The 21,438-nt window shown below is 55.0% G+C and overlaps 1 protein-coding gene across 4 annotated transcripts in view; it reads right to left on the bottom strand.

Annotated features, from left to right (window-relative positions):
• ZDHHC3 (zDHHC palmitoyltransferase 3) overlaps positions 1 to 20,685 on the bottom strand; it is a 28,722-nt gene extending 8,037 nt beyond the window's left edge. For 2 of the 4 annotated variants that reach the window (XM_019632995.1, XM_019633002.1), the window contains exons 1-6: positions 20,330 to 20,685; positions 11,071 to 11,195; positions 5,635 to 5,731; positions 4,930 to 5,011; positions 4,733 to 4,828; positions 2,339 to 2,469 (exon numbers count right to left, since the gene is read on the bottom strand). In XM_019632995.1, the coding sequence (XP_019488540.1) occupies positions 2,339 to 2,469; positions 4,733 to 4,828; positions 4,930 to 5,011; positions 5,635 to 5,731; positions 11,071 to 11,195; positions 20,330 to 20,635 (837 nt within the window). In that variant the 5' untranslated portion in view covers positions 20,636 to 20,685. The remainder of the gene's footprint in view (positions 1 to 2,338; positions 2,470 to 4,732; positions 4,829 to 4,929; positions 5,012 to 5,634; positions 5,732 to 11,070; positions 11,196 to 20,329) is intronic. The other 2 variants (XM_019633010.1, XM_019633020.1) reach the window with 2 other exon arrangements.
• Between the last annotated feature and the right edge of the window lie 753 nt (positions 20,686 to 21,438).

Below are 21,438 nucleotides of genomic sequence, written 5' to 3'. Positions count from 1 at the left end.
AACAAGAACAATCACACTTTCAGTCAAGCACTTTATTGCTGTGGTTTTGGGGGAGGGATGTCCATTAGCTTGAGGCGAATGGAGTATTGCTTCCTTTTCAAAGTCATAAAGCTAACTACATGATACATTTTCTTCCCTTTCTCTCATAAAAAATGTTAAAAAAAAACCCCTACATTTTTTGAGGGGCGGTGGTGGGTGGGCACATATTTACAAGTCCCTCCAGAAAGGGCGGGAAAATGAGCACCGTCGGCAGGCACCTAAGCTATTATTCCGAGCCTGCGATCCGGTGTGCTTGCTTAGGTGACGGGGACATCTGTGCAGACTTTGGGTCCTCACTGGCTCTGCAGGGGCGGTTCTGGCCTGGTGCTGGCTGTGTGGGAGTGCTGTGAAGGCTGTGGCCGGGAAGCCTCAGAGCTGGCCATCATGACAGCCAGCGATGGCTGCTCATTTGGGACCAAAGGAAGTTTGAAGTGACTATGACCACTTTGCAGACAAAAAAAAAAAAAGGAACGAATCAGATGGCTGCTCTGGCGCTGCCAGTCTCGCCAGCCTGGGAGCTCCGCAGGGCTGGCGAGGCACAACCGAGAAGGCGGAACAGGAGGAAGAGACTGGAGTCAGGGGAGAAGTCAGAGGAAGGAGAAAGGATTAGTACAGGTTAGAGGGGCCGCACGGACAGACCAGGCAGCCTCGGTCACGGCAAAGGTCTTCCCAGGGCTCCTGTGCGGAGAAGTGGGACCTGGGGCCACCTCCGCAGTTGTCACAGAGCCTGCACCGCTCCCCCGGCTAAGTCTCATAGAAAAAATGGGGGCTGGCGGAGAAAGCTGGTCCCCCACTTCTCCCTTCTTCCGATGGAGCTGGTCAGTGGCCAGGGATCTGCCTGCTGTGGTCTCTGGTGAGGTGGGGGGGCAGGGATGGGGCCTGAGGGGACAGCCCAGTCTGGGTCTCTGGTCACAGCCTGGGGGCCTGGGAAGGACAGAGGTGAGGGGAAGGCGCCGCTTCCCATGAGCTGTGGGGCCCTCCCTTCCTTTCCAACACGACTCCCTCTGGGCCTTGGGGGGAAGAACTGCCAGGGCCAGTGCCGCAAGCTCTCCTTCGGGCTCCCCAGACCCCGGCCTGTGTGGCCTGGCAGCACCCCAACAGCAGGGGAGGCTGGACAGTCACCTGTGGTTCCCTGCAGGTCTTACACGGAGAAGTGGGTCATGTTTACTGCTTGCATACACAGCTGGATCTACACCACTGGCGACTATTTTTACAGAAACTCTTTCACAATGACGTTATTTCTTACAAAAGGAAAAAGTTGCTGAGAGCCACCCAACCTCCTAAATCGTTGGGAATTGCCGCAGATGCAAATGATGGTGCCTTGGCAGCTGGGAGCACCGTCCTCCTCTGCACGCTGACATTCCACACCCACAGGGGAGGGGGCCTCAGCAGCAGAGGCTCGGACTGTCTTCCTGTAAGTCTCCATCTAAAGCTGACTACCCAACAGGCCTGGAGTGCCCCCACAGGGGCCCTTGACGATCGCTGAGAGCTGCCATCTCAGGGGACCTCCAGAAGCCAGGACGGATTCATGACCTCATGACTCTGCCCCTTCCTTTGACCCCAAAGCCAAAAGGGGAAGAAACGCCCACATCACAGCCATGGACTGACCACCTTGAGGCACTGGGACACCTTAAAAACGTTGGGGGGTGGTGGCAGTGGCCCCAGGGCAGCGGACTCCTGTCCAGCCCAGCTTGGTAGCTTTGACGCCCCCAGAGAAGGAGCTGTAAGCGGAAGGAAGGGGCAGGGAAATGGCAACAGGCGAGGACCAGAGCTGGGCCGAGCAGAGGTGACTAAGAGGCCAGGTGACCTTGAGCCCACTGATCTGGGGGCTCAAGGCAGGGGTGTCTCCTGACTCCACCCTCAGGACCTAGTCATGAAGTCACCTCCTCTGGGAAGCTGACCCTGCCTGTGCCAGCTGGGTTATGGGACCCTTTGTCCACCACCGTCTCCAGGCTTGTGGCCCTGGATTCGAAGGGTGTCCCAGTGGCCAGCAGAGTGCCCGACACAGAGCTGCATACAGACAGAACCACAGTGGGAGGACGGAAGGACTTGTGGCAAAGGGAACCCTTCACCAAGGCTGCTGGCCCATTCCTCGTGTGACCTGCCCGGCCAGCCCCAAGGAGGAGGACTTGTGTGTGAAGATCCAGTGTCACTGCAAACGGGGGAATGTGCCCTGCACACCGGGGCCTGGCCATGGGCTCCCAGGTCTGGCCTGCAAGCAGCCCCCCAACTAGCAACACCGGCCCCGGGTCCCCCCGCAACCCCAGGGGCGGAGGTGGTGGGCAGGCCGGCCGCTCACCGTCTCGTCTGTGCAGATGGAGTGCACCTGGGTCCCGAACATCACCGACGTGAAGATGAGGAACAGCAGCCCCTCGAAGCACAGCAGGATGAGGAGGATCACCGTGGTGGGCGGCGAGAAGGAGCTGCACTCTGCAAGGGAGGAGACACGTGGGGCTCAGGGCAGAGGCCCGCTGCCCGCTGCCCCCAGCCCTGCAGGCCTTGGGGCCTCCTGGGGGCCACCCTGCCCTACGCCTGGCTGCACAGCCCCCAGGGGAGCCACCCTGACAGGTCTTGTGCACCGTCTCTTCCCCCCCAGCCTGTGATGTCTGTACTCCAGGGCTGAGGCACGAAGGCCCGGCGACGCCACGGGGAGGCCCTCCTGTCCTCAGAGAGCGCACTGAGGTGGCACAGGTGTAGGGGCCTCTGTCCAGTCCTGGCCCTGAGATTCCTGTGCAGCCCATGCTGATCGGGGCGTGACCCCAGGCAAGTCCTTGTCCCTCTCCAGGCCTCCAGCCCCTCCAATGGGGAGCAGCAAGGTTTGACTAGATGTGATTTTGTTTAAAGCAGTGGAATAATTTGTCTGAACAAAGTCTAAATCAGAAACCTAACCTACTGAAGAGAAAAGCAGAGGTGCTGTGGGAGATGGTGGGGGGAGCAGGACAGAGCCCCTTCTCTGGCTCCCCGCCATCAAGGCAGCTTCTCAGGAAGCCCCTGGGAGAATGCGGCCCACACGGGGAGATGGGGGCCCCGCCGATGGCGCTGGCAGCACACCCAGACCCGTGGGGTCTTCCCCCACTGACAGCCTGACAGCTGAGCCTGCAGGCCCGGGCTGTCCGTGCGTCTCTGCTCCAGCGCTCAGGCCTGCCTCCCTGGCTGGGGGTGCTGACCCTGGGCGGCGGTCAGGCTTCACGGGGCTCCGGGAACTCAGGGAGTAAGTGGCCCCTGGAGCTGCCCTGCTGGCTCCTTCACAGGAAAGTCAAGAGGCACAAAGAAGGTCAAACCTGGAACCCAGCCCCCAACTCTGGGATCTCAGCACTGACTGGGTGGAACTGACAGAGTAAGGAACACCTCGTGGCAAAGCCTTCTTCTCATATTTCCCTCGGAACTTAACAAGTTCCACAAAGATGGTCCCTTTTGTGGGTCCTTGCTGGGCAGGGCTTGGTTGGGTGGCCACAGGTGTGGCAGCTGCCTGCCTGGCTCGGGCTCTGTGGTCAGGCAGACACGGCGGGCTGGGGGTCCTGGCACCGACTCCTGCCCAAGCTCTCACTCCGATGTCCCCACTACTGTTCTGTCCTGGCCCCTGTGACTTTCCTGTCCCATGCATTGTGGAATCACCTGTCCTTTCTGTGCTTGCGTGCTACCTGGCTCTCCCATGACACCTCCAGCTCTGGGAGGGCGAGGACTGTGTTTGGGTCCCTGCTGCACAACCAGCCTTGGAGCACTGCTGACAGCAAAAGACCCCGGGCCCTGAGCTTTAGTTCGTCCTTCTGTGCAGTGCAATGACTGAGAATTCCTCAGGGAACATCGGCACGGTTTGGCCTCGCCCCAGCACATGGGGGTGCTCCCCGGAGGGAGGCGCCTTGCTCCCTCCTTCCGCTCCTACGCTGCCCTCTCAGTGCCCTCATGTGGGGGACAGTCCTCCGCCGCTTCTTACACAAGCTGGACGGCCCCACGGCTCATGCAGGGCTGAACAGTGAGGGTAGTAACTGTCATATACGGCCAACTTTGGGGACTGTGCTGTACTTTCCCTGCCTAGCGGCCATGACTGGGTGCCTCAAGCCTCCTCCATCAGGAGTCTTGAGCACAGATGATGGAGAACACGCCGGGCACTGGAGTTGCCCAGACCGGGCTGGAAGCCCCTGCTCCACCTGAGGCTTGGGTCGCAGGCCTCCTTAGCTATGTGCGCTCAGGAACTAGCTCAGCCTCTGTGAGCCCGGGCTTCGTCATCTGCAATGTTGGGAGCACCTCTCCCCCCCTGCAGGCTTGTTACAAGGTCAAAATCAGGCACTGCTCAAAAAGCCCAGTGGGTCATGCTTGGCTCTGAGTGGGCATTACGAAAATGGCCGTCAACTCCGTTCCAAAGACACAGGCCTTCCGCCTCATCGACAATCTGTGGCACTCTCATCACTGCCCAAGTCTTCATGTAAACTGGTGATGCAGCAGTTAAAAAAACCACCACCACAAAAAACAAGTTAACAAAAAAACCCCTCCACATCCTAGCCAAAAAATTAGAAAAGGATTTCTGCAAGATTGGAATAAAATGACCTTTGAATAAAGTGCTTTGCTGAAAGACATGGAAACAAAAGTTCTCCTGTCCGGGCAGGGCGCCCACTACCCACGTGCGCCTCCTCCCTGGGGCCTGGTTCCCCCCGGGCACCTCAGGCGAGAGGCTCTGCCCAGCCCACTGCGTTACCTGTGGCCCTGACTTTACGGGGCTGCTTTTTGTCCTGAGGTGGGACTCGGGCCTCTGCTGATGCTGCCCTTGTCACTCCAGAGCCTTGCAGGAGACCTAGCAAATGAGGGGGCTCCTGGCACCGTGACAGAAACAAAGAGCCCGCCCCGCTCGAGTCACACCCCCCCGAGCAGCGGGGATGCCCGGCGCATACTCACTTGTCCAGTCTTCTTCAAAGCAATGCAGGAAGTGGAATCCCACCATGATGAGGGCGTGCAAGGAAATGAGAGCTATGTACATCTGAAACAGGAAGGCAGCGCAGGCGCCATTGTTGTGAGAACCTTCTGACCGTGGAGTCTCCCCGGACGGGGTGCTCAGAACGCCCCACTCAGCTCCCCGCTCCCAGCCTTGGGCCTGAGGTGAGCAGCCACTCAGCGGGAGCGCGTGGAACAAGAACAGAAGCAAGTGGCAAGGGGCCATCACCAGGGCGACCTGGGCTGCCCTGGCGTGCTCCACCAAGCTGCTTCTTCTCACTTGAAAAGTCAGGTGCTGAGAGCCCACAGCCCTTCCAGCCCTCACACCAAACACCCCCCCACACCCACCTGCAGCTTGGGGAGGGCTAGTGGTCATCACCCAAACTGCCTTCTTTTAGCTCCTTAGACTGGACCCTGGGAATGGGTGCCCAGAACATGGCCCTTGCTTAGAGCTAATCAATTTGACCCAATTTTCTAGATGCTCAAGCGAAGGGCGTAGGGATAGACAGGCCCTTGTTGAGCCAAGGAGAGCCGGGCAGACAGGTGGCGGTCTACAGGGCCAGGCAGTATTGGGAACAGCAGCAGAGGCCACTGTGAGTGCTGGGGATTTGGGGGAACAAAGCGCCCCACTGCTTCAGGGGGTGGGGCAGAATTGGGCAGCTGACTTACTGTAAACAGGACGAAGTACTTCTGGTTGTTCTCGCCCACGCAGTTATTGACCCAGGGACAGTGGTGGTCCATCTTCCGAATGCACCGCTTACAGACACTGAAAGAGGCCACAGGAGGTGTGTTTCAGGGTCTCCTCGCGGCGGCAGCCCAGACCCAGCGCCTCTCCACACCACGAGTGGCCACCTCAGGCACCGCTGGTGTTTGCTGGGTGCGTGTTGCAAGAGGCTTGGGGGGCAGTGTTAGGGCCCCCAGGATCACAGTCATTCCAAAGAGGGGGACAGTCATTCCCCTCCAAGGCCTCTCATTTTGTTTAACATAAAAGTGGGGGGGAACTGACATGGCCAAGAAAGGCTCCTCTCCTGAGGTAACGCTGAGCAGAGGATTTGGTTTGTTGAGAGGACACAAGGAAGAAGCAGTTTCAAAAACGTGACAGGATGAGAGAGGATACAGCAAACAGCTGCTTCCAATTTCCCCAAAAGACCAAAAGCTGAGGGGTGGGTGGAACTTCCCAGCTGGGTGGAGCTTCTCTGCAGAAGCTTCCAGGGTGGGCGTGGCTGATGGAGGGAGCGTTACAAGAGTTCAGAGCTGGGTGAAGTGCAGACCGTCTCAGGGTGGCGGAAGCCCCCCTCCAAGAACCTTTTGGCTCTAAGATAACATCCACTTAGCCAAAAAAGGCAAAAAAGTCATTTGAGCTTAAGTGTTGATCAGATGATGTAATTAATTTGTAAATTACTATCTTGTTGTTGGGATCATTTTTGGACAGTCTCAAGCTTAATTGATAGCAAACACCCTCCCCACCCCTTTTTGGACAACACACAAATGGTATGAAAGAAAAGTACAAGGGTAATCGGGGGCTCAAAAGCAACTCTTCCCAAAGCTCAAGTTTAGAAAGACTCATCTTCCAACAGATTGGCCATCAAAACTGTTCCCTTTCCAGTTCACTGATCTTGGGGGCATTATTAGTTCAAAACAGTTTAAAATACAAGAAGTATAAGCTTGGAAATAATGCAATTAGATTTCTTTTTCGAAAGTTCCTTAGTTCCCACCAGCTCTTCTTCCCACTAGCTTCCATGACTAACTTTAGCTCAGGTTCTTCAAGTGCGCAGTGGGCTATGGTGGGTGGCCCTGCTTGGGGGAGAAGCGGTTTCAGTTCACACAGGCAGCTTGCTGAGCTCTGGTCACTGACTGACAGGGCAGGAAGGTGCGAGAGGGGCGCCTGTGGGTGTGGGGATGAGCTGTCCCCAGACTCCAGGCCAGGGGCACAGACTACACCGAAGGAGGGCTCCACTGCGAGGGCCCCTGCCCCGATTCTGAGCTGCAGGGCTCCCCACACCCCAGGAGGAGGTGTGGCCTTTTCTAAGCACTGCATGAGCTTGGATGGCCAGGCAGACCTGGGTCTGCTGTGCTGCCTGGTCAGACTGGCCAAGCTCCGAGCCTCAGGTTCCCCATCCATAGGAGATAAGGAAGTACTGACACAGGAAAAACGGAGAGCAGACATTGGGCCTGGCTCAGACGAGCGACGGAGTCATCCTGGGCTCCACCCTTGTTCTTCTCAACAACTTCAAAGGACCTCGCTAACACATCACAGATGGGCACATCTGGGAAAGGCTGGCCCAGCTCCAGAGCCTCCTTGGGGCCAGGAGGGCAGGGGAAGCAAGGGAGGCATGAAAGGGACATGGAGGAGGTACAGCGACAGGTACCAGCAACTCCATTGCCCAGTGTCTCTCCCCGTATGTGTGTTACCAACTTAAACAACACACATGAATAACATACAATACATGTTTTAGTTGGTGGCTTGTTCTCGGTATACAATTGAAAGGTCCCAACAGGCAGACAGTAAAGAGCGATGCTCCCTGCACCCTGGGCCTCAGCCGCCAGGCCCCTGCTCCCCGCCATGGAGGTGCCCTCGGCTGCCCTTTCTTGCCTGTCCTTCCCGAGGAAGTCGGCTCTCAGCCCCCTCCCTGTCCAGAGAACAAACTCCTGAGGGTAACCACCTCCCTGTTCAGGCTCTTGAGTAGTTTCTCTTCCGTCCGCACTTATTTCTAAAAGGGGTTTCAAGTGGGTGCTCTGGGGCAGTGTTTGGTCAGCAGCAGAGAGGTGCCCTCTGAAAGGTGCCCAAGAGTCGACACAAGCTCTCTCGGCCGATCGTCCTTTGCTCTCCTCCCAGCCCCTCTGCAGAGACCAGGCGTGACCCTGGGAAGCTGCGTTTCACAGGCTAAGTCTCACCAGGCAGCCAAAGCAGAAAACTACTCATCCTTCAGGGAGCAGGGAAAAGTGAGTCCAACCCACTGAGAGCTGCAAAAAGTCGGTCCAGAGTGCTGGTCTATTTCCTGTTTGCAAAGACACGAAATGCCAACATGGCACCCTGGCTTACGGAGCTGTTCAGAAGCAGGCTCCAGGCCAGGGGGGTGAACTGCCCACATCCTACCGAAATGGTTCACCTCAGGAACCATCTGTCATGAGGAGGAAGGAAAACTGTGGGCCTCCCACAACCCCTGACACCCCAATGGGCAGCCAGTCACTTCTGAGCCAGCCCCCATGGCACGGTGGGCAGGGGGTCAGCAGTGTCCCCTCCCGGGCTGCAGAGCAGCCCAAGCACAGCGGCCAAGGCAGGCTCCCTCCCAGAGGGCCGCTTCTCTGCTCTCAGCACCTTCTCTGAGGTTCCTCCTTGCCCTTTCCTTCCCAGTCACCAGCCCCCTCCCCATACTCCTCTCTGACATCAACTCCACTGTCTCACGTGCGAGGTGCTGTGGGTCGCTGAGCTCCTGGGGCCCGGCAGCTGGTCCCACGCATGCGGTAACAGTCACTGCAGAGACAAGTGTCTGAAACAGAGGCGTCCCTGCCTTCAGGGTCTGAGGCCCCTTCTGATTTTAAATCATCGTTTTAGAAGCGGGAGGCTGTTGGCCCTCCAGTCGCCCGGTTCCCCACCACTTCTCAGGCCCGCAGCTTGGTGCAGCCCGCTAAGCCCACCGGCTCACGTGCGTCCGGCTCGCTTGCGCCTGTGGCTCCTCTCCGGGCACGAGGGTCCCTGGACCAGCCCCAGAGGAGCTGGCACAGGCCCCCTTGTCCACCCTGGGTGATGGCCCACCACGGAGATGTGGCCATGTCCATGAGGGCCCCGTGTCTCTCCCTCCAGGGGCACTGTATCATGATGGACAAGTGCACCTGCCCTGCCCGGTGGGAGGCCCGTGGGTCAGGGCCATGTCTAACCCACCGCTACAGCCCAGGGCCCCCCTGCTTAGCAAGGGTCAGCTGAGTGAAGGCTCAGACTCTGCAGATGGGGAAACAGCAAGCCTGGAAAATGGGCCCCACATCAGGCTGCAGCCCAGCAGGGAGCGGGAGAGGCGAAGCCAGAAGGTGCCAAGTGGTACCAAGTGGTGTTTTCATCTCACACCTCAGTTGCTATGATTCAGGTTATAAGCACCAGAGGCACCTGCCACGTCCTGGCCCCCCGCTCAGGAACGCTCTGGGGGAGGCAGGGCAGGCGAGTGTAGTGGACAGAACACTGCTCTCAGATCCCCACTGTGGGCTCCGGACAAAGAAGCTTAGCTTCTCTGGACCACCCTCTGCAGGACTAGCTCTGACGCCTCTCAGGGTTAGAGATAACATATATAAAATGCTTTAACAACAATGCCAGTGCTATACACATTTTATCAGTAGTCACGGCGACGAGAAAGACAAAACAAGCATCTGGCAGAGCCCTAAGCAGTCCATGACTGACTCGGCCTCAGTGTGGGAGTTTGTGGGCAGTGAGGCTTTGCCAAGGTCAGGAGGGTTCTCCGCCTCCATGTGCAAGAACCTAACACATATGCTTCACACCTTGGCTGTCCACATTACCATAAACAGCCCCCTCCCTGCAGAATTTCCACATGCTTCCATGGTCCTCAATACCAGGAAAAAGCAGCCTGTGGTTGCAGAGTGCCTCTCCTCGGAAGGAGGACCCACCCACATACCACCGGGCTGGAAGGAACGCCTACAGGTTCAAGTTCAGGAAGTGTCTGTGGTGCCCACCTGAGCTCAGGGATTGGAGAGTTTTAAATTCCATAGACTAGTGGGAGGAGCGGACCTGAGCAGCTGGACGCAAGCACACGCGTGTGCACACGTGCCTTCACCTGGGCAGGTGAGACCGACACCAGCATCCTCTAACCAGGCAGCAGGCCTCTTGGCTCAACCAGTCACAAACCCAGTTCTGTTTGGGGTGCTGGGGATTCTGCTTGTCCAAAGCTGTTGGGTCCCCAGATGGCATGGGCCACCGCAAGCCACCACAAAGGAGCAGTTGTCAGCATACGTTTCCTGACTCAGAAAGAGGCAAAGCAGGCAGCCCCAGTCAAGTTCATCTGAGTCAGCAGCGCTGTTGTGCTCAAGCTGCTGTGTTTACTGGCACTCAGACACCTCCCTCGGACCATCCCGAGATGCGAGGTGAGGGGGAGGTGGTGAGGAAAATGCCAGGCAGCGGGGGCAGCCGAGGGCGCAGGGAGGGCAGGGGAAAGACCCACTTAACCCCTCTGAGCCTCAAGTCCTCATCTAGGAGTCAGTCCTACAGCACGGCCGTCTCCTACAGTGACCGTGGGGACAAAGATAAGAGGGCTGCTGGTGAGGCCCGGTGAGCTGCGGTGCCTGGGACACAGCGTGTGCTCGGGGGCTGACCATGGGATCTGGATGCTGGAGGCTGACCGCTCTCCTCCAAGAGCTGGGCAGTGAAACCCACACAGCACTGTCCCCCTCAGTCGCTCGGATCTGTCACAAGACCTGAATGTTCCCCCAGCCGCAGACTGGCAAGGGTGACCTGGCACCGGGAGACAGTTCATTCCTCCACAGCCTCTCCCCACCCCAAACACACACCAGTCTGACAAAGGGACCAAGCGACATGTTTGTATTTCTGTGATCACGCATTTCAAGTTCCCTTGTAACGATAAAGTGCAATTTTTAGCTAGCTGTCTTCAAAGAAATCTGAAAACCAAAAGGGAAAAATCGTCACAGATAAGGTGGGGGGAAATGGCTTTTTTGCCTGAATTCTACAATTGTCACAACCTCTTGAAGTTTTGCTGCAAAGAAAAGCCTTCATTCAAGGATGACCCTTCACTTCCCTATGAAGCTTAAGGGGACAGGGCCTGCCTCTTCCATGAGTCAAGTTCCAGACCCCCAGAGAATGGTTTTCTAATGTTCCGTCTCACGTGACCGCCCTGAAGTAAGAAAGCTGCGGTGGGGGGACAGCAGGATTACCACACATTTGGAAACAAAGGCAGAGACGTCCCGGGCCTGGCCCTGGCCCCCGGGTCCTGTGCCAGGTATGAGACGGGTATCGCGTTGGTAGACAGCAAGCTCATGGGGATTGGGAGGGAGCCTGACGGTGGTCCCTCGGTGCCCAGAGCAGGGGCACTCGGAGCCCGGCCGCCGAAGGCACCCGTGGGGGAGTGTGTGTGGGGACGCGCGTACCTGCAGTGGTGGGCTCGGTCGGGCTTGATGCTGCAGCATTTGGGGCACTTGTACACCACCTGCCCGGGCTTCAGCTGTAAACTCTCGATGAACTCTTTAGTGGCGTTTCCTTTGGGCACTGCCCCCTGTAAGGAGGAGGGAAGGCGTCAGGGTTGGGCGAGGGTTCCCATCAGCTCTGACATTCCACAGCGGACACGGTCACTGGAAAGCGGCAGTGACACACACAGGGGTAGGACACGTTCATCCGACATATGGACTCTGTGTTCAGAAATGTCAAAACACTGAAGAATTCTATTGACAAAAAATATGCCTAAGGCAGGGCCAGGGTGAACGCACGGGCGGTATTCATTGTATCCTTTCAACTGTCTGAGGTGGTTCATTACAATTTTTTCTAAAAGGTCAAAAAAGAAGTAGGAAAAAAATAATAATAATCTGGACTGCAAAATGCAGTCAGATGCCAGAAAACCCCATGACAAAATTTAAAAGCAAACATACTTAGGGAGGCAAAGATTACATGGTCTGTACAGGGCCGCTTAGGATACAGTTTTGACACTAAATGGGCCATGAAAGGACACAGCTACTGACATGGGAAACGCCGATGATAGACTGTTAAAGGGAAGAGCAGATTTCCAAACAGTATGTAGCATATAAGCCCATTTTGGTACAAATTTTATATATTTCCAGATATAAAAAGACACAGGTATGCGCAAGAGTATTAATGGTTATCTCACCTAGAATCACAGGTAATTTTTATTGTCTCGACTATATTTCCTAAATGTTCTAGTATGAACATGTGGCTTTTACAATAAGAAAAAAACTCATTAAAAATGCAAGCGAAAAATTATACCTCAGGAAGGAGCTATCCAGTAGGAATATGACCAACTGTCCTGAAGTTTGTAACCTAAATGCTATGGCTGTCCCATCTTGAGACAGCTGAGGGAGCCCCCTGAGGACCAGAAGGGTCAAGGTGGAGGTCTGACTCACAACGACAAGGCAGGGCCCAGCCCACTCAGGCGAGCGGGTTTGAAAGGGGGCTTGGGGATGGCACTGGCCCAGGCAGACGACAGGGTCCTTCCTACAAAAAGCCCAGAGGGCTTTATTCTCATTCTCTTTAATGTAAACAGTCATTGAGTTCAGGCAACTGTGTGACCTCTTATGGATCCTGAAGCCACAAAACCAGAAATCACTATTGTCACATGTACAAGGCCAAAGCATTAAGGAACATCATTCCCAAGGAGACGAAGCAATGGGGCTGAGTTTTCCTAAAAGCAGGCCCAGGGTGGGCTCTCCTCACCCCCGCCGTCCAGTGTTTAAGGTCCCAGCCACCAGAATTTGCTGTAAACCTCAGGAGGCCCCACATAAAGGACTCTGGGAGGAAACCCCTGCACTGCAAAGGGCAAGCGGGGCTCTCCTGTGGTACCCTCATTGTCACCTGCTATGGCACACCACATCGGAGAGGGGGCATCTTGGAACAGCTCAGCCTTTCTAAGAGCTGGCCCCCCAGTGTGACCATTTGCATAAGTGTCCAGGCAGGCCCATTCCCATCCAGGTAAGACCCCATCTTCCCCGGGGGGCCCATCTCTCAGAGCCAGAGACCGCCAGGGCCAGCCCCTGAGCCAGGATGCCGTGACACAGGCACTTGCCAGTCTCTGCCGGAGACGTCTTCTTTCTTTTTTTAAAGATGGGCTCATCTCCACCGAAGACAGAGCTTCCTGTTACTAGTTCATGGTAGCGAATTTTGTTCTGTCCGAAGGCAGGGAGTCGGAAGGCTGGCTGAGACATCTGCCACTGTCATCAGGTCAGGCTTGCAGTGCTGAGAATCACCCCCTCCCCCCATTCTTCTATGTCTCACAGGGGTGGCTCCAAGCACGTTACTGCAGCTTGGTGGGTTCAAATTACTGACTCTCCCTCCCCTTCATTTCCAAAGTAATACTCATTCATGATTTAAAAAACATGCAGATGAGAAAACTAAAAGGGAAAAAAACCCAGCCTTTGATTCTATCACCCAGAGGTAAGTACTATTAGCATTTCGGAGTATATTCTCCCAGTCTTTTCTCTGTACATGTGGTAAGCTAAAAACATTTAAAAAAATCCATAGATCCAGAGACGCTCATACGTACGCTTCTAAAATATTTATTGGGCCCTAGTGGGATCCATTTGAATCCAGGGGAGGGAGTTGAAACCATTCCCCTCAGGGGCTAGCCCAAACTTCCAGTACCTCCCTCGATCCCTCCTCACTTGCATTTTTGTTTGAGAGAAACTCAGCGTAAACCCCCTCCCAGTCTTCATCTCCCTGCCCGGTTCCTAGACCCACAGGTGCCCGCCATCTTGGAGGACTAGGGCTCAGGGGCCCCACACCATCACCTCAGAGCTGTCCCCTCGGGCTCCTAGCAGACTCCGCGCTCTCCCTCCCCATCAGAGCTAAGCTCCTTGAAGTTGTGTCTGTCTCTGCTCACCTCACATTTACTCTAGGTCGCTGCTCACTGGCACCTGTGGCCTCCAAGCCAGAGCACTGCTCTCACCAGGTCACTGAGCAGCTAACTAACGCCCTGTGGTCCGTCCAATCCAAAGGTTGATGCTCAGCTGTCATCTCCCTGGAATCTCGTCACGGACCCCAGTCCCTCCTCCCTGTCACTCTCTGGATCTCCATGTCTCCCCTTCTCTTGCGAACCTGCCCATCAGTGCTGATGTACAGTTGCCAACTCCAACTCGGACCTCTTTTGGAGTTGCAGATAATTCCACCTGATTGTTCAAAAGGCATTAAAACCAACCCCCCAAATTAAATATTCTAGAACCCAACCCATTACCTTCTCCCCAAACTGTCTCTCCTATCCCCACTTCCCTGGCCCATGGCACACCCATCTATCCTGTCAGCCCCGGCACAAGTCCAGCAGTCACCCCCAAATCTTCTGCCCCTCTGCCCCACAACCTCACCTACTTCACCGTGTTAATTTGGCCCCAACCGGGCCTAGAATCGCATGTCCTCCACTCCACGTCATGGCCTGCATTCAGCTCCACTGCGTGTGCCCCAGGGACAGAGAATCTCCTAGCTCTCCCTGCCTTCAGTCGCGCTCTCCCTCGCATCCTGCAGCCCCACCTCCGTTCCTTCTCCCCACTACATTCCAGAGTAAGCTTTCTAAAACATGAATCTGATCTTGTTATTCTCCTTGCCTAACAGCCTTCGCAGGCTCCCTCGGGCCTTCACCTGGCCCAGACTCCAAGCTCCTGGGCAGGGCTCAGAGAAGGTCCACGATCTAGCCCTGGACCACCAAGTCACTGTCACCTCCTGCTCTAGACAGTCCGTCTTGTGTACTTCCCAGTGGCACCGTGCTTTCTGGGGGTGAGCCCTCAGCGACCCCGCATTAGCACCTCCCTCCAGCCTGCCAGGAACTCCCAAACCACAACCCACTGAGGTCACCTCCTCTGCCTTTTTTCAGTGCCCAGGCCACTCCCAGGTCAGGCCCGTCACCTGGCCTTTGTGCTACCACGACCTGTATTTGTCGTATAACAACTATCATTTAATTATCCATTTAATTAGTCTCTCCTACACAACTATAAATTCCTGGAGGACAGAGAAGATGCCTTTCAACGTGCTGCCCAGTGGATAGCCCAGGGCCTGGCATGGAGCCTGCAGTCAATAAATCCGAGCGGAATAATAGTGACACAACAGACATTTATTGAGTGCTTATACGCCAGGCACAGTTCCAAGTGCTTTACTGTATTTTGCCAGTTAATTCTGACAATAAACCTTTGAGGTAGAGACTATGCTATTCCTCATTTCATAGATGAGGTAACTAAAGCGGAGAAATTAAGCAACTTCCCAGGATCATATGGCTAGTAAGAGGCGGAACCAGATTACAGACCCAAGCAATCCAAGTCTATAACCTGTGCTCTTCCAGAACACAGCTTATGTATTTATCAGATATTTTTATAAGTGACTTGAAGAGGACTTTTTTTTCAGGACCTTGATGCTGTAACACCATTTTCCTGCCAACAACTGTATCACCCCACTAACGTGATTGAAACAGGCCTAGGATGATAATAAGGCCCGTTTCAGTGAGTGTCTAGGATGACAGGACAATGCAAAAAACACACAATGGGAAGCAATGCAGACAGGTTCCAGAGAAACGCCGACGGTGCCAAGGACTCAGCTTTGCCATTCGTTTCTGTCAACAAGGATGAAACTTGCTGAAATTGTTTCGGGGTCATGGGATCAAGGCATGTGCCACCTGCTGGTCCAGGCAGAAGCTCTTGCTCTCATGGTCCCACCAGAACGTGATGCCCAGCCCCAGGCCCGTGTCACAGGCCACCTGTCTCCTCCACACACAGGTAGAAGGCAGGTAACCCCCAACTGGCCCCTCTCCTCTCTGTGGAGCCAGGTTTTTCGGTTGGCATTTGTTAAGTGGCTCAATGGCAGGTACGAGAAGTCACCTGGCACAAGGGAGAACGCAGCACCCTACTCAAATGAACCCCGAGGCGAGGCCAGTCCCTGGACCGCACGCAGGGACTGTGCGGCACCTTTGGGCAAGACGGGCACGGCGCTGCTCTCGCTGCCCCGGCCCCTGGCCCATTACCCAGCGTCTATTCCTCCGTGTTCCTGGGGGCCTGACATCATGCTGCCATGGGACTGGCCCCAGCAAATGCTTGCCACGTGGTTTCTACAGTGTGTGCTCAATAAGGTCACTGAGTGAGACTCCAGAAGGGAGTACCAACGGCACGCTGGCATGAGCCCCAATGGGTTCCCCACATGAGTTTGGCCGCTGACACTAAAATCAGTGGCCTGCAGCGGTGTGTCTGAGACAGTCGTGTGGAGTCTTCACGGCAAGGTGTCCGCAGGACAGGGGCAGCGGCAGGCAGACAGGCAGATTTTCTTTTCCTTAGCAATGTGGTTAAATCATTGATTTATAGTCCTCCTTTTCTCAAATCTCAGAGTCGAGATAATTTACAATGAGGTTAATAAATTATTAAGTCCAAAGAAAGGAGGGGTAAAAAGTGCAGCTCACAAGGGTTTGCACAATTGCTCTACTTGCGTAGTTCTTGGCTTTGAGCTTCCGGGCCATCAGGACAAAAAGAAACATGCGATGGCTCTCAGCTTTCAGCATCTTCTGGGACAAAGACATTGTCCCAGATCTGAGATTTAAAGGGACTCCCTCAGGAGTCCTACGGGAGTTCAGAGGATGAGGAATAAAACTGTATTTGTAACCGGAAAAGACAAATGGCGAGACTGGGGGAGGGAGAAAAGGAGAGAGAGGGGTACCAAGATAAGGGTTTGTGAGTGCAGGCTGCTTTCAAGAGGCTGCCTCCTCCCGGCCAGTGGGACCACTCCAGTCCTCCAAACGTCTGAAGTGTTTCAGGAACACAGAACACCCCTCTGATGAATTACACAACCTCAGAGCAGGCAAGGGGAGGGCACACTGAGATCCAACCCCCGTCTGAGCGGTGCTCCTGCCCTCGCTCCTGCCTCCTCCAGGCCAGCCCACCTGCCGAGTGAGGCACCTGCCCCTGTCTCCTCCCCTTTCCTTACAGGCCCGGCCCTTTTGTCCCATTTCTCCAAGGGGAGCTTCGCCTGCTTACACATTTGTCAGTCATTTCCCACTTCCTTTTCCTGCTCTGTGTGGACCCGTTTATTACATGAACCCATTTACTAAATGCTGGCTAAATGGCCCAGAAAGCTGTGGGTTGCATTCGGAGTAAGAATCTCAAAGCTGGAAGTGGTACAGTAACTATTTGAGAGAGACTATTAGATCTTTTTTTTTGTTTACTAGTAATACTAGCAAACTGAAATGATAGACAATGTATATACATTGTTATACATGGTTTATAACCTTAGGATGTAACGTTTTCTGACAGTTACATACAAACATTATAATCCTATTAGGGAACTCCTTAGAACCCTGCAGTGACACCGTTTTAAAAACAGAACACCCCCCCACACCCCCGGCAGAACCCTGCAGTGACACCGTTTTAAAAACAGAACACCCCCCCCCACCCCCGGCAGCGTCGGTAAGGAACCCCTAACCCATCTGCTTTCAGTGTGAGACCTGGGCTCCCACCTCTGCTCCTTGGAAGCCCAGGGAGCCCCTGGTGTTCTCGCTGCTGCAGCTCCCCCTCTCTTTGTTTACCTACGGGGTTTTGCATAGGATGCCACATGCTGGGAGTGGGGGGAGGCAGGTGGTGGCCTGCCAGAGGTGCGGCCTGTCTACAGGACATGCTTTGAGTTGCCCCCCTTAACAATGGTAGATTATTTGACAGGCGCGTCATTTTTGTGCCCAGTTTTCTTTGGGGCCACCAGCAAAACACACCTATGAGAAGTTGACTGGCTTTTGGGATACAGTCTACGGCTGTCACTCATCTGGGGTAGAAGCCAAGCAACATACCACAGTGCTCCCCGATTCACACGTCTTCTAGAAACCAATCACCCCTACGCTGCACTCTCTGATCCAAACCCTCCACCAGCCCCAGACCTGGCTGGCTGTCTGCTGCCCACCTGGCACCTCTGCTTACATGTAATATAGACACAGTTTGGCCAGAACAAAAGCCTTGATCTCTTTTCCAAAATCTACTTTCCCCAGATTCTACCATTCAATAAATGGCACCAGCCATTCCCCAGCTGCTCAAGCCAAGAAGGCTCTGGAAGGCACTCCGACTCCTCTCCATTCTGTCAGCTCTCCTGAACAGCAGGTCTCAGGGATGAGCCTGAGAGACTCATGGGAGCTTTAAAGCATCCCAATACCCAGGGTCCCGCCCCAGGCCAATTAGAGTAGTCCCTGGGGGTGGGGGCACAGCCCAGTCATCCGTACTTTTTCAAAGCTCCCCAAGGGGTTCTAATGTGCAGCCAGGCTTGAGAATTAGTGGCTTAAAATATACTCCTTAAAATATACTAATCAGTGGCTTAAAATAGACTCCTCTCCAGCTTCACCGCTCCCACCTTGGTCTGAGCCAGACGTCTTGTTGGACCACTGCAATACCTCTCATCTGCCTGCTTTTATTTGCCCCCCATCAAACCACAAGGCATGGTCACATCATGCCTCTCTGATGGCTTCCCAATGCATTTAAAATAAACACCAGCTATTCTGTCCATCAGGCCCTGCGCGATCTGGCTTCTGCAGCCCGCCCCACTTCTTCTAGCCCCTCGGTCCCCACTCACTGTGCTTCGGTCACCTGACCTGTTTCTCAGACTCCCACCTCTGGGCCTTTACTTCCTCTGTCCTCTTCCTGGAAGGCTCTGCCCTCAGGTTTTCATTTGCCTGACTAGCAACTTCATGCTGCTCGGGTCTCAGCTGAAATGGTCCCGCCTCAGCGAGGACTTCGCAGGCCACCTTGATCTAAAGTAGTCTCCCTTAGCCCAGCAGTCACCAGCACATCCCTGATCACATGGCTTCATTGTCTTTACAGCTGTTGTCACTTTCTGAAATCACCCAGTTCAGTCACCTCTTGCTGCCTGACCCCGTGAGGATGTGAGCTTCCAGAGGGCAGGGATTCGGTCTGTCTGCTCACTGCAGTATCCACTGCTCAGAATGGAACCTCAGAATAGTAAACCTCTCCCCCAATAAACATGCCATTCATTGTGTCCCCGCCATCAGCCCCCAGGGCTCCTCCTCAACTGCTGCCAGAGTGACCCTTGGAAAGTGACAACGGATCCCCTCACTCTTTTGCGTAACGTCCTCAGGGGCCCCAGACTGCCCCTCAGCTTGCCCACCCACACACCAGCGCACACCCATTCTCCTCCTAAGTCCCCACCACGAGTGCTCCTGGCTGCCTGGAGGAGCCCCCACTCCTGCATTCCCGGGTCTGTGCAGGCTACTCCCTCTGCCTGGAAGGTCCTCAGTGTCTTCCTGCCCTATGCCCTCCACCTCCCCTGCCCACGTACACCACTCTGATAAAAACGGGCCTGGCACCACCTCCTCCAGGCAGCCACCCCTGCCTGCTGGGATTGGTTAACCCCCCCTCCCCCACTTATTCTTCCTTAGCAAGCCATGTTTCCGTTTGTCACAGCAAATTACAGCTACATCCAATTCCAGGAACCTAACCACACAGTAGTAGCCTCACCCACCTTCTCTTCTAGACAGTGGGCACCTGAGGTAGGAATAGTGCCTGGGGCTTCATAGAAATTAAGCGATATGGTGAGCAAAACAATATCTTTTATGCCTGGGTCCCCAACAGCAAGGGCATCATAAACATTTCTGAATGAGCCCTTAACTTGTTTCTGGTAGGGCCAAGTTGATGCTGTTGGGAAAACTTTTATACCCTTGAGTTTTGGGACATTTCCGATTGTAACCAGGTACTTCATCTCCTTCAGGTGATCCTATAAGCGGCATTAGCTCTGGGCCCACAGGCCCCGCCCTGCCCGCAGGTGTGCGTCAGCTCCCCAGGCACGTGCGTGCGTGAGAAGGGGCGCTGTCTGGACTGGTTGCTGACATGTAACTGAGCTGGGGAAGCTGCTTTCCCTTGGGACGGGCTAACAATCCACCACCTGACCCAGCAAGCAATGGAGCCCTTGGAGAAGGGAGCTCGCTCAGCGCCCAGATCTTACTGAGCTTTCCTTGGGGCGCACAGAAGGTGAATCTGCGGGTGCTCTCCCTGCCTTAATTTAAACGCTCACCCCCCCTAAACAATGAAGCCGCAGGAGGTCTTTATCAAATAACACACTTGCGCTTTCCCCATTCAAGATAACAAACAGCATCGAAGGATTTAGTAGCAGCTAACGACATTCAACAGCCACTGGCACAGCTGGGTATGTATGCTTAGCTAAGTCACCGCTCTCCCCACAGACTTTCATCAGGAGGCACTTGCTGCGGCCCAAAACAGGTTCGTCCAGCTTTTCAGGAAAAGGCGGGCCTTGCCCAAACAAAGTGAAGGCCATTTCCGTGCAGGTGCCTGGAGCTGGCTATGGCTTTGATCTCAAATCCACCGAGCTCCAGTCCTGTCCTGGCTGCGAAGCTCTATCCTGACCCAACCCCCCCCATGCTCTCCCCTCCGATCACCTGGCCCCAGGCGCCATAGTTATGTGGCTGCGCCTTTCTAACTAGAGGCGAGGCTTCCCCTGCACCGAACCCCTCCCACTGCAGGCTCCGCTAACGCACATGTACGTAGAGTCTCATTCACCAAGACCGATGGGCTGTGGCACAGATGGTGCCACCCCAGCCCTGGTCCACCGGTTCTCCACATTCCCGAGGTCAGGGGGAACATGCAGGTGGCGGGCACGCCAGGGCCAGAGGAGAGTGTGGGCTGTGGTCCAAATCAGCCCAGACATACTCACGGGGTCCGTCAGCATAGCCCGGCCGTGGGAGGCCAGGGCCAAGAAGGCCAGCAGGTTGAACACAATCCCGTTGATGACACTGTACACGTAGTCCCGAGATGGGATCAGCATGACAAAGAGGACCACAAACTCCGCATACAGGACCAGAAACCAGGTGACAACGGCACAGGCGATGCCACAGCCGTCACGGATAAACCACATGGTTCCCACAGGGCCAGGGTAGGGAGGTGGGACGCACTTCTCCGGCTGGAGGTATTCTGGCTTCCGCTCAATGTCTCGGAAGTGGTGGGTGGGGACGAGCATCATAGGCTATTCTGTCCATACTGGCATCTGGAAGAGAGAAGAACAGACCCCGAAATTTGGTGTTGTCTTGTCATCAAGGAGACCTGACCAAATTACCTTCCCAGAGTGAGCCAGGTGTATCTACGTGTGAACCCCCAGCAGAAAAGCTGCCTAAACCTTCTGTTCACTGAAATGTGAGTTCTCCCGCCGTCTCCTGAGCATCAGCTTATTGAAATCGGCCACCTTGCCCAAAGCCTTCACGTGACAGACAACGAAAAGGGAGCCTTCAAAGGGCGAACACCTTGCCCAAGGTCAGCCAGGGCAGCGATGCCACACACAACACAGCAACTCAGAGGCAGACTGAAACCAGGTCTCCTCGTTTCTAGGGATCTACCGGGCAGACAGTGCCTCAATATTTATGTTCAAATAGGGACCTAAGCCCACCGGGAACACACTCCTGGGCAGTAACACCGCTGCCTCTACACCGAGGACAAGCCCAGAGCCTGACACTGACACTGTCTGCAGTTAACAGGGGTGAGTAGGAAGGAGTAGCGGTGACCCAGGACTAGTGCTGAGCTGCAACCGTGAAGATGTTCTAACTCACTGTGCTGCTAACTAGTGATAAAAGTAAAACAGTCACCAGGATGGGAAAGTTGTTGAAACAAGCCAGGAATTTTAGCCCTACGGCCCAAATGGCTTCTCTTCCAGGGAGGAGAGGCTCTCTGAGTTCCGTGTTTGTGGGTGGCGGGGCGAAGTGTAGGAATGTGGGACAATGGGTCCAAGGTTGTTCCCCACCACCTGGCTGGGGGCTCTGTGAGGTTTTGTCT

The sequence above is a fragment of the Hipposideros armiger genome, unplaced genomic scaffold (assembly GCF_001890085.2).
Source record: "Hipposideros armiger isolate ML-2016 unplaced genomic scaffold, ASM189008v1 scaffold_18, whole genome shotgun sequence".
In the NCBI taxonomy this organism is placed as follows: Eukaryota; Metazoa; Chordata; class Mammalia; order Chiroptera; family Hipposideridae; genus Hipposideros; species Hipposideros armiger.
This window is presented reverse-complemented; position numbering and strand designations above follow the sequence as displayed.